The following is a 12350-nucleotide window of genomic DNA, read 5'->3' as shown; positions in this document are numbered from 1 at the left end:
GATGGCATTTCCCCAGTGTCAAACACCGGTGTGATCAGGCTGGGTCTCAAACCTTGGTCTGGTCGCCTGAGTCCAGCCCTCCATCACCAGCAGATTCCCCTTCCCAGGCTGATCCCACGTGGAAAGTCTGAGCAGAGGCTCATGGCTGAAAGGCAGAAGCAGCCCCTCAACGTCCTGTTTGTCCTTCACTTTAGCTTTCTACAAATGACACACTCACCCTTGAAGAAATTTCTAATTTTTTTTAATGGGAAGAGGGTAAAATAATGTCCTAGTACCACTGAATCCTGGATAGATTAAGAAAAAGAAAGAAAGAGAGAGAGAGAGAAAGAAAGAAAGAAAGAAAACTAAGCAAAATATGTCATTCTTCAATTTCAGACTCCCTTGAGATGATTTTATCTTGCTGAAAGCCTCTTCATTCTTGATCTTTGTCATGTTTATTTTTTATATGTAGAGAAATTCATATACCCTTGTAAGAATTTTATATAAGGTGATAAATGTTAAGACTAATATTGAATAACTATTTGAATACCCGAGTAAGATTCATATTATTGCCTCCACTGTGGAACGATAATCCCAGAATGTGGAAGGAGCTTTGCACAAGGGCAAATCATGACTCCATGAAAGAGCCAGAAACGAAATTATCCCTGCCCCCGCCCCATGTCTCTCTGCTAAAACACATTTCTCATAAACAGCTCCTACAGCATCTGTGTTCCATGGGAAATCAGCATTCGTGGCCGTAGCCTTCTCATCTTTTTGCCTTTTCTATCTCTCACTTCCAAATACAGATAAGAAGAATATGTTGCCAAGATTCAGGCTGGTTATTTTTCCTCCAAATATCCTTAGCGAAAAGGTAACCTCCCATGTGACCAAAATTGATCACCATGTCCTTTATTGGCTATTGAATTACTTTTGAAAAATGCCCCCAAAGTGCTTCTAGATTATCCTGTGACTGACTGACAAGTCAAAGCCCAATGAAATCCCAAAGGATTCCCGTGTGTGTGTGTGTGTGTGTGTGTGTGTGTGTGTGTGTGTGTGTGACACATGATATTCTATTATTTTTATTTGTCTCTAGGATATGCATATTCTCCTCAAGTACTGTACATGTATGTGTGGGTGTCACATAAATTATCTTTAAACTAATATTCTTTAAAAAGTCCATAATAGGGACACCTGGGTGGCTCAGTGATTTAAGCCTCTGCCTTCAGCTCAGGTCATGATCTCAGGGTCCTGGGATCGAGCCCCGCATCGGGCTCTCTGCTCAGCGGGAAGGCTGCTTCCCCCCTCTCTCTCTCTGCCTGCCTCTCTGCCTACTTGCGATCACTCTCTCTGTCAAATAAATAAATAAAATCTTTTTTAAAAAAACCCTCCATAATAAAATAAGAAATCTCTTGGATGTTACACAGTCAAGAAGACTGCCCTCCCTTTCTGAGCAAAATCAACAATGGAAGAGCAATTCTGTGTAGTGAGTCATAAAAATCCTCATCCGTCAGACAAAGACTGCAAGAAGACGAAACTTATGGGCCAGTCTGGAATAAGGAGGGAACATTCATCAAACTGATTGACGGGTGGGGTTCTTTCAATACTCCCCAGGACAATTCATGTATTTCCTGAGTGCTAATAAAAACTCCCTTTGCAGTAGTAACACTACATGCAGCAGTATGTTACAGTTTACAGAGCAGGACGGTGACAAGCACAGGGTTCTCTCAGGTCTCCCCACACCCGCCATGTGTCCCTGTGCTTGGCCTTTCACAGGCTGGGCTTCTCCATCAGTGAGGACAGAGAAGCCCTTGGGTCTCAGGATCTTGTGGGCACTTAATGTGACCACAAACAGCGATGCAGCTTATAGGTAGCGCTTAATCCTGAATTCACATCAGGAAAAGGGGACGTGAGAGTTCACATCTCTGATGTGTCCTGCAGATGAGGAGACAGACCCAGAGAGTTTCAGTACTGTGGCTCAGAGTACAACATACATACATGGAGGAGAGGATGTGCACTTTCTGTTCCTTCCTTGAATACTTGTCCCAGTGCTTAAGTGTTCAGATTCAGAAGTATCTCACATTCAGCACCATTGGTAAAAATAAGTGAAACTGCCTTGCTCTCAGAATTAGAGTGAGCTTCAAATAAAATTAGTCACTTGGCAATTCTAATAATACCTGGGTGTGCATGGTGACATGGGAACCTTCCCATGGGTGTTACCTGGCATTTGTCCTCAGCATCTGGGACTGGTGGGCCTTAACACACCCACACGTACACATACACACTCACATACACATGTGCTTCCACAACCATGTGCACGGTGGAAGTAAATGTTAGAAAGGATATGTGGCCATCTGTATTGATGGTACCCTACATATTATGTATATTTTCATTCTCTGCATAGTCCTAATTTGCTGCTCTTCATTTTGGTAACAGCTGTGAGAAATTAAATGTATCCAGGCTCTGGAATTATGGGGGAGAACACACACTGAATGCTTTTTGGTTTTAGATGCTGTCCATGCAGTGGGCAAAGTGGACAAGGTCTCTCCCGTCGTGGGGCTGACGCTCAACCTGTGTTATAGTCAGGAGAGACAGAGAGCTAATGCCCACAAGATGGAAGAGGAATTTTGGATGAGGACAAAGTGCTGTGATCACAAGGGTTGAGAGTCGAGTACCTGGGTTGGCTTCTTCAGATCTGGTGGGCAGGGTAGGCCCTATGGAAAAGCTGACTCCAAATAAGAAGGAGCGAGTTGTGCAAGGATCTTGGAGAGGTGGTTCCTGGTGGAGGGAACAGCTAATGGTAAGATCCCAGAGGGAAGTATTGGCTTGGCACACTAAAGGAGTATCAGAAAGGCCAGGGTGGCCAGAGCGGGCAAGAGACATGAGCTCCTAGAGGCGGGCATGGTCCCCATCATGCAGGGCCTGGGAGACCATGTGTGTTGGGGCTGCATTTGCCTACATCTAAAGACACCAACCAAGGAGACTTGATCTAATAGGGGTTTGTTTTCCACACAACAGAATAGTCTAGAAGTGGGGCCCATTGTTCTGCAGAGCCTCCATGGGACCTCACATCCCACATGCCACATGCCTCTGATCGTCATTTGGCATGCAGAGCTTTACTTGCCTCCTGCTTGCAATGTGATTTCTCTGCCTTCCACGTTCTGTCTGAATTCAAGGCAATATGAACAGGGAAGTCAATGAGAGGAAGGTAGTCTGCATATCAAGCACGCAAAAAAATTTTTTTTAAAGATTTTATTTGTTTTAAGGGGGGCCAGAGAGAGAGAGAGAATCTCAAGCAGACTCTGTGCTGAGTGCATAGTCCCAACCCAGGGCTCGATCCCAAGACCCTGAAATTGTGACCTGAGCCGAAATCAAGAGTTAGACACTCAACCAACTGAACCACCCAGGTGCCCCTCAAGCATGCAAAATGTTGCCAGAAATCTCCCAACAAACTCTCACTTACATTCCAGTGGTAGAATTTGCCCCCAACCCCCAGCTGCAAGGGAGGCTGGGAAGCATGGGTGGTTTTCCCAAGCCAAGTTGCTTACACAACCACACCTTCTTCAATAGCAATGCTATTGATTAGGGAGTTACCCCACACTGTAGTTTGGATGCTATTCTAGGTGGGAAAGTATTGTGCGGTAGGTGAGTGAATCAGGAATTCTGCTTTGAACAAGTAAAACTAGACCTGATGATTATACCAGAGTGTTCCAATCAGTGTAGACCCAGAACAGGCCTTAGGCAAAGAAATGGATCCTCTGACGCCTCAGGGCAGCCCAGCAGGGCCAGCAAGGCCCACGGGTAACTTGACTCCCTCCTCAGAAGGCTCCTTCTTTTACCCAAGGATTCCCTAGGAAGGCCACATGTCACAGGAGAGAAAATGTTATCACTCTCAACGTGCGACTTTATATATCACTAAAGGCAAAAATGATGCCAATTAAACTATAACAAAATGTTTCGAACCTAGAAATGGTATACTTCTTAGAAATGGTTCTTTTAGACTTATTAAAACATGAGTTTTAAATGATACAGCACTCATTACACACATAAAAAAGAAAATATTCACACAATTAATTGGTTAGGTATCCTTAAAGGGCCTTTCCATTCAGAATCCAAATCAGTAGCATCCGTGGATTTTCTCACTCTATTCCACTAAGTGTGTTAGTGATGCAGCAAGTCTTAAAAAGAGTGCTCTGCTATTTATTTCAGATTTTCTTCTAAGCTGCTGACACCTGTGAGTTTTGATGTGAATGGATGTAAGGGAATGACAAGTATATCATGACTGTCATCTGGCCAACAGCTATCTTGCTATTAATGCCGTTGAAACGTGGGGAGAAAGCCTGGGACACAGAAGCAGAACATGCACTTCTATGCATGCTATGATGCGGAGTTGGGCAGTGCTGCATTAGACATCCAGAGGGAGGCAGTCTGAAGCTTAGTGAAGGCCAAGGGTAAAGAAATGGGTTTGCAGATTTGGTATTCATAAGCATATGGGTGATGGTCATACCCATGGGCCTGCAGGGGACCACTGAAGCCAAGTCCAGAGAAGAAAGCTGGTGCTGAGCCTTACAATACCCAAGTGTTTATGATCAAGAAGAGAAGCCAACACACCCCACAGAGTTAGCAGCCAACCACCAGCCAGAACACCCAACGTCAAGGAAAGGATGCGCATCCCTAAAGCTAAGGAGGTGGAGGGTCGTCTAAGTCAAGTACTGCGGAGAGGTCAAGAAGGGTAAGAGTGAAAGAGCGACCACTGGACCAGGCAGCATGGAGGTCGTTAAGTAACCCGGACAAAAGAAAAGTCCCTGTTTGGCGGCAGCCTCTGGGCAGCTGGGGGGATCACTAGATGGATTGGGCTGAGGGATAAGAGCGAATGAGGTGCTCAACCTCTTTGATCAGTTGTATCGTCAACAGTAGATGTAAAGCCAAGAGAGATGGTGGTGTTTCCTTCTCTAAAGACACTGGGCATGTCTGAACGCTAACTTAGCAAGGAGGGATTGATGGTGCGGGAAGGGAGATCTGTTCATTGCAAAGCACTTGAGAAGGCGGGAAGGATGCGAACCAGGGCAAGAGAGAGAAGGATCAGCTTTGGACAGAATCAAGAGATCCATCTCAACAAGAAGACAGCACCCAGGAGGCACGGACGCAACAGTCCAAGAACTCCTGGCTTCACAGCGCTGTCTTTCTCACGGGGGGGGGGGGGGGGGGGGGGGGCGGTGGCGGGGGGGACAGTCCCATTTGCAGCATCTTTTAACAAATCCCTGCTATCTTGAGACTCCTGGTCGGTCCCACCTGGGGTCTCATTTCCGCACGTGATTAGTCGCTCCAAGCGTGAGCCGGACGAAGGCATTTGGCAGACGGGCCGGTCGCCAGATGACCTACATCTGCCCGCGAGGGCGCCCCACCGCCGTCACCGTCCATCAGGCGGGTGGGTGGAGCGCAGCTCAGGGAAGGTGCCACTCTCCTGCTGGGCCATTTCAATCTCCAACAGCAACCCCGTGCCAGCAACAGCCCCGCCTCCTTCACGCACAACCCTCACCCTCCTTCCTCCTTCCGCGCCCCGAGCCACCGCTTCCAACGTGGCGCTGCCCACTGCGCAAGCTCAGCACACGGCAAGCTCAGGGAGCCGGCGGGGCGGGGCCAGGCGCAGTGACGACAACGCGCAGCCGCGGGTGGGCGGGACGCGCCACGTCGGCGCGCGCCGGCCGCGCCCCCTCCCGGCGGCGGCAGTCACCACCTCCGTGCGCGGCTCCGTCGCCTCCCGCGCGCGCCTCCTTGGCAGTCCGGCGCTCCCCCTCGCGCGCTCCTGTCGCCCGGCCCGCTGGCCCGCTGTCTCCGTCGCCGTCCCAGCCCCTCGGACACGCGGTCGCATCATGTCTTCGCCTCCCGAGGGGAAGCTAGAGACGAAAGCCGGACACCCGCCCGCCGGTATTGACTCGTTCCCACTTTCTGTCCTGCCGCGGGGCGCGGGGGCGGGCTCGAACCCGCGGGCGCGGGGCGCGGAGGGGGCAGCGGGTTCTGGGGGCAGCTCGGGGGCTTTGCGGACCAGCTCGGCCCACGCTGCCGAGACCCCGGGCGCGCGGGGTCCGCAGCCTCGCCAGCCTGTGGGAGTTTCATGCAGATCGGAACGACGTGAAGCAGCCGCGTGCCCGACTTCCCCAAAAGTTTGCGCCCAGCGCGCGCTCTGGTTGTCAGATGTCCTGGGGAACGAGCAGCCGGAACGATGAAAAGTCCGTGTTTATAGTGTCGTAGGGATGACGGATTGTGGGCTGACAGCATTTCGTACCGACAAAAGAACCAGAGGCGCAGAAATAATTTTTATCATTAATCACTCCCTGGGACGTTCCCCCTCGCTTGACTTTCTTTCGCATTCAGCTTTCTCTTAAGTGTTTTTTCCGTGAGCTTTATTTTCTTCAAGCCCTAAACTTCTGAGCCAAGGAAGTCAAATCCAGGAAAGAGCCATTTTTCTTAAAAACAAAAATGTATGCGAGTCTAAGCAGGCTTTCTGTCCGGGCCCCCTCCTTTCCGAGCGCGGTTCCGTTGGTTCTTCACTCTGTGCGAGCCCGACGATGTCTGCTCCTCCGCTCCTTTGGCAGGACCGTCCCTCCGCATGGAAGGACCCTGGTGGGGAAGCAGAGGCCACCCGCCGCAGAAATTTAGTCACTCAGTGCGTGGGCTTCTTTCAAGGGTCTTAGTTGCACCGTTAGTGTTACGGTCAGTCTCCCAGTAACAAGCCCTGTGGAAACGGGGCTGCTTTGGGGGCCGTCTGTGCCCCTTCTTGTTACACTGGAGGGCGCGATCTTCCTCTGCCCTCCCCACCATAAGGCTCTAACTCTGCCTCAACAGGGACAACAAAGCAGCTTTTAAATTAGTTGCATTCCAGAGTCGGTGGTATTTTTTCAGGGGTGCGGGAGGCTGTCCGCAGGAGTGAGTGGCACAGGGAAGAAGAATGGCTGACCGGTGTGTAAGGGGCTGGCAGGGCATGGGATTTCCGAAGACAGCTCTGCTGTGCTTTGGGGCCCTTTGCGTTGCTTTAGTTACAAAAAAGGGAGAGAGAAGCTCAGGGATTTCTTTTAAAGATGACTCTGACCTTTAGTTCTACTGCTGTTGATCCACACCCAGCTGCCCGCTGACCTGGGCCGTCCTGCAGGAGGAAACACCTCTAGTCACACTCCACTGCCTTGGACTACGTGGCAGGAGTCTGCCCATGACTCCCCTGTCCCTGGCTGTTGAGTGGCATTAAAGTTGGAGCCATACCAAATCAGAGTCGCCATAATTAAATTGCGTGGAGAGACACATCCATGTGCGATGGATAGATATCCAGATGAGACTTTTAAGATCAGAGGTATAAACTGTACATATTAACTCCCTGGGAGAAACTTCATAAAGAGCTCTGATTGTCTTTGAATTGTAATGGCTAGGCTTTGTGAATTACAGATTAAATAGCTTATTTATGCCCTGAGGATCAAGGAACCACCTTATTTGTGCTGGTGAGCAATGAACTTGGGTTCAAAGTTTTGAGGCCCATCTCTTCGTTAGGGCTCAGTTTTGTTATTCTTTCAAACGGAAGGTTTGGCCCAGCTGACCTTCCTCTGGGAAAGGCTCAGGACCAGCTCCAAAAGGGCATTTAATCCCATAGGTAAACTCCTCAAGTGACTTCAGTACAGGCCCCCTAGCCTTTGGGGCCCTAGTCAAGCAGATGCTACGTAGGGATCTGTCACTGTTATCCTGACAAGACCAGTCACTCTTGGCCAGAGTTGGAGGAAGGGCCTGGCATCCTGGCCCAGGGGTACAGGTTAGAAAGAGGCCCCTTTGCTGCTTGAAGCATTTTGCTTCCCAGCGGTGCCCCTCAGTGCATTTCCATGTGTCACAGAGGCCCCAGCAGGAAAGCTCAGGGTGTCTGTGCCGACTCTGGCACGGCCAGCAAGGAGGCAGTTCTGCGGAGTAGATGTTATTAAAAAATAAACCAAAAAACGACAACCCACTATAATAAAGAATAATCTTTTAAAGGTAGCCAAGAGCACAGTTCATAAATCAAAATAACAGCTTTAAAAACTTCGGGAACCCTTTCATTAAGTGCTTAAGCTGGGCAACAAAGACTCCTGCTTAAATCCTCAATTGGAAACAATAAAATGCTCTCTCATAACCATCTTCATGTCCTTTGATGTTTTCGCCTTCCTGCTGTCTGAGCCAGGTGCCCTCCTGTGCGTTCCCACTGCATCCCATTGCCTTATTATCACACTTAACCTCCGCCTATTTGCCTCTCTTCTCCTTGCTTCCGGGCTGAGTTGTTTTGTTTTTTTTTTTAAGATTTTATTTATTTGAAAGAAAGCACGCACACTCACGGGGCAGGGGGCGGGAGCAGCGGGTAGGAGCAGAGGGAGAGGGACAGGTAGACTCTGCACTCAGAGCCTGCAGGGTCCGCCCCGTCCCTCTACTTCTGAGCCCTGTCCAGTGTGTACTAGTGACGCAAGGGGCTCTCAGCCAGTTCAGGTAGCATGTTCGTGGTGGAAGCAGTGACTAACGGGTGCTGGGTGTTGCAGCGGGCTGGTGTTCCCCTCGACCCTTCTAGACTCATGACAGATTAACCAGAGAAAAACAGAAGTTTAGTAACATGTGGGCCTCCTGTTTTCATGGGAGAGACAGAGGGAAACTGAGTAACCCCCTGACGTGGCCCCGGGCCACCACCTTGAGTACCAGCTTGAGCTAAAGGGGCCGGAGGCTCTCCCTCATCCCGCAGGGCGCTGTCATCAGGGCTCTCAGTAAAAGTCATGACGTCGTAATGACTTGAAACCCCTCCACTGCTCTCCACTACAAAGCATCCTTGGAGAAATGGGCTGAGACGGCTTGTTTTATGAGCGTTATTGCAAATACAGATTAGCAAAGTGAGAATTTGCGAGCAAGGTTCTGTTCCATCAAGTAACGGGACCGGGATGCCTTGGCAGTGTGGGGAACAGAACTGTGAGCCATGCTGTTCCTCATTCCTGCCTGTCTTTGGGAGTTTGTGGTAACGACGTGGATAAAGTCTGTTAAATACATTTTGCTGGCCCCGTTCCCCTCCATTTCCCAGGGTAGCCAAAACCATATGTCAGTAAAGTTCTCCTAAGTCTAATATGTGGTAGCTCTGTGCATTACTAATTTTACATATGGTTCCCTTTCAAAAGTAGACTTTCTGTTCCTTCCAGAACTGAGTCAAGTGGAAATATAAACACGACTGTGTTTAGTTAAAATGAAACGGAAAACAGATTACTTTTTTCAGTAACTTCAGGATCATTAAATTCTGTTATATTAATCATTCAAACTTGAGTTAAGGATCCATTTAAAAGGTTGTGGGTGATAATTCTCCCTAAATCGTCTCCTGCAGGACGGTTTTCAGATTGTCTAGGCCACTCTCTGGCCAGCAGTGGACGACTAATGTGTCTTTTATTGTAGTAACCATTCAGTCACAGATTTGCTAAGCACGGTCCCAGTGCCCTCCATCCAGTCACTGACTAATGCTTACAGAGTATGGGAAAGTCGGCTTTTGCTCCCGACATGCCAAGAAAAAAAGAAAAAAAAAAAAAAAAAAAAGACCCTTCTGGTCACTGCATTTTTTTCAAAAAGTTCCCATCGGGGTGGAATGCAGCATTTCTAAAACATAGTTTAGATTTTTCTTTCTTCCGTACTTGGTGTCGTCCTCCTGCCTGCGCTCTGTCCATTCCACACGATGCCCCGTGCATTCTTTCGTGATTTGGGGAATGCTTTCCGCTTCCCAACGTAGGAAGTCTTCCCGTTTATGTAGGGAGCACTCAACGATTGTGTCGAGTGCTCTGTTGGTTACGGTCTCATCCAAGTACAAAGCACTAGTCACAGTTAGCTGAGTGAGTCCAGTGGGGCTCACTGTTGTTTACAGACGACCAGAACCTCAGGGGCTGGGCTGAACGAGGTCAGGCGTGTTTCCTTTCCCGGGAGCCTTCCTACAAGGAACAATGCGGAGGTCAAGGCCCTGCATGACCTGTGTGCAGGGGACGGTGAGTGGGGGGTTATGGGGACACCTGTGGCCTACATCTGTCACTGCATCGCTTTCCTGTGGCTGCTGTAGGCGCAGCACAAGAAACTTAGAGCCTTAAAATAACACAACTGCCCTATCTCTTCGTCCGGGAGGTGAGACCTGCCAGTAACATGCGGTCGCTCTTCTCCGGTAAGAACGAGGGTGGCACATACCTGCCGGTCATGCGGCGGCTCCGGCAGCCCGTGCTTCAGGGTCAGAAGCTGGGCTTGAGTCGTGAGCAACCCTAGGGGGAGCCTGCTTGTCCCCCGGCCCGACTTGCAGCTGTGGCTCTTTCCAGCCTGCTCCTGAATGCGACAGAGAAAGCTGTCAGTGACCTGCTTACAGCTGGACACCCTGACACCGACGGGATGCCCCAGCCGCAGGAGAACAAGTCAGCTGCCTCCCCAATACTCCTTACCTGGCAAAGGCCGACCAGGCAGGAGGCTTCCTCCCCTCCCTTCGCCCCGTAGGCAGGAAGCCGTCGTGCAGAGCTTTGAATGTCAAACTCCTCTCCCTCTCCTGACGGCCTGCCCTTGGCGGTCACTCTGTGTTTCTCTGAGGGGCGAGGATGCTCTCGGTTTCCCGGAAGGTCCAAGCCAGGAAAGGCCTGCGGGGTGTGACGAAGGGTGCAGGCTGCCAGGGTCCGATCCAGCGCCGGGCTTGCCACTTGTGCGGCTCCGACCTGGTGGCCTGCCCTCTTCACCCCCCGGGATCCTCTCCCTAGAGTCACGTGGTCAGCGGTGAGGAAGGGGCCTGCACGTAGCAGTGCTGTGTCGAAGCATTATCCAGAATCTGTGATTCTCCAGAAGCTTCCATCCTTGGCTGGCGATACACTGACGACAGTCCTAGGGCTGCTTAGCCGACCACGTCAGTGGAGGGCCACCAGGGGAGCAGTCTGCGGGCGTCTCGCTCCCCTCCATCCCCACAGGTCCTTGCTGCCATCCCCGTTTTACATCCGAGGAAACTGTCAAGAGGGACACGAAAGCACCAAGGACACAGACTATGGAGGTCTAAGTCCTAGATGCTAATTGTTAAAACCCATTTAATAAGAGTAGCGAACAGTCGAGAACTTGCCAGGTGCTGGGCCTGGAGGGAAGCGTTGCCCATGTGCTCACTCATTTAGTCCTTGGCACATCCCTGGCGGGGAGAGCGCGGTCACCCTTTCTTCACAGATGGAGCACCGGAGGCACCGAGGGCACCAGCAACGTGCCCAGCCGTACACACGTGCGCACACACACACACACCCACAGCCACACATGCACATGCGCGGGCAGAGCTAGGATTTGAGCCCGGGAGTCTGCCTCCGGGACCCGCGTCCCTGTCGTCTGCAGAGCATTTCTGCAAATACTAGATCCGGCGTTTGGTATCCTTTTCAGTTCAGAGCTCTTCTTTGAGTAACGACCACTACACCAACAATCCGAGTTCTTCTTTTTTTTTTTTTGCTAATGTCTCATAGAAATACTTATATTTGCAAGTCATTCTGCAAAGATTTTTGCAGAAATAACTCTGCCTTTGTATTTTTCACAAGCGAGAGTCCCTCCTCTGACGGGTAAAACAGTCACGATAAATATGTTGCCGTCATACATTTTGGCAGTATTGCAAGTCCAAATGAACCTGTCTCGGCGTTGAGTTATTACTAATATTGCCACTTTAAATTGCAGCATTAATCACCACACACTGTGAGGGATTGATGAAGTTAATTGTTTTTATAAGCCGAATTAAATGAAGCACTAATGGGGGGGGGTGACCGAGCCTTGACATGTGTAGTCAGTCGGGGGGCGGGTGCTGGGCTCCAGGCTTACTTCAAATGTCACTTGACCTTCATCATCGGTCTTCTTTGTAGTTAGTGACGCAGCTCTTTTTCCCTTCAGCCCCTTTACAGAGCATGTCTGTGAGTTGTTTTAGAGTTTGAGGTCTGCCAAGTTGAGATGATTCAGACATCCTCTTTTATTTTTTTTTTAAGATTTTATTTATTTATTTGATAGAGAAAGATCACAAGTAGGCAGAGAGGCAGGCAGAGAGAGAGGTGGGGGAAGCAGGCTCCCCGCTGAGCAGAGATCTGGATGCGGGGCTCCATCCCAGGACCCTGGGATCATGACCTGAGCTGAAGACAGAGGCTTTAACCCTCAGCCACCCGGGTGCCCCTGGACATCCTCTTTTAAAGGATATTCGTCTGCTCTGGCTGCTGTAACAAAGTCCGCCGGCTGGGAGGCTTAAACCACAGAAATCTGCAGTTCTAGAGGCTGGGGGACTAAGATCAGGGTACCCACAGGTCCGGTTTCTCCTCTGTCTGCAAATACAGTCACAGTCTGAGGTTATAGGGGTGAGGGCTTCAACCCATGAG

The 12350-nt window shown here is 50.1% G+C and overlaps 1 protein-coding gene across 1 annotated transcript in view; it reads left to right on the top strand.

Annotated features, from left to right (window-relative positions):
• The first annotated feature begins 5700 nt into the window (after positions 1-5700).
• DAP (death associated protein) overlaps positions 5701-12350 on the top strand; it is a 63282-nt gene continuing 56632 nt past the window's right edge. The window contains exon 1 of the mRNA XM_047730218.1: positions 5701-5904. Within this exon, the coding sequence (XP_047586174.1) occupies positions 5850-5904 (55 nt within the window). The 5' untranslated portion in view covers positions 5701-5849. The remainder of the gene's footprint in view (positions 5905-12350) is intronic.

Source organism: Lutra lutra, chromosome 5, assembly GCF_902655055.1.
Source record: "Lutra lutra chromosome 5, mLutLut1.2, whole genome shotgun sequence".
Classification (NCBI taxonomy): domain Eukaryota; kingdom Metazoa; phylum Chordata; class Mammalia; order Carnivora; family Mustelidae; genus Lutra; species Lutra lutra.
The sequence above is the reverse complement of the archived record's forward strand: the minus strand, read 5'-3'. Positions and strand labels throughout refer to the sequence as shown.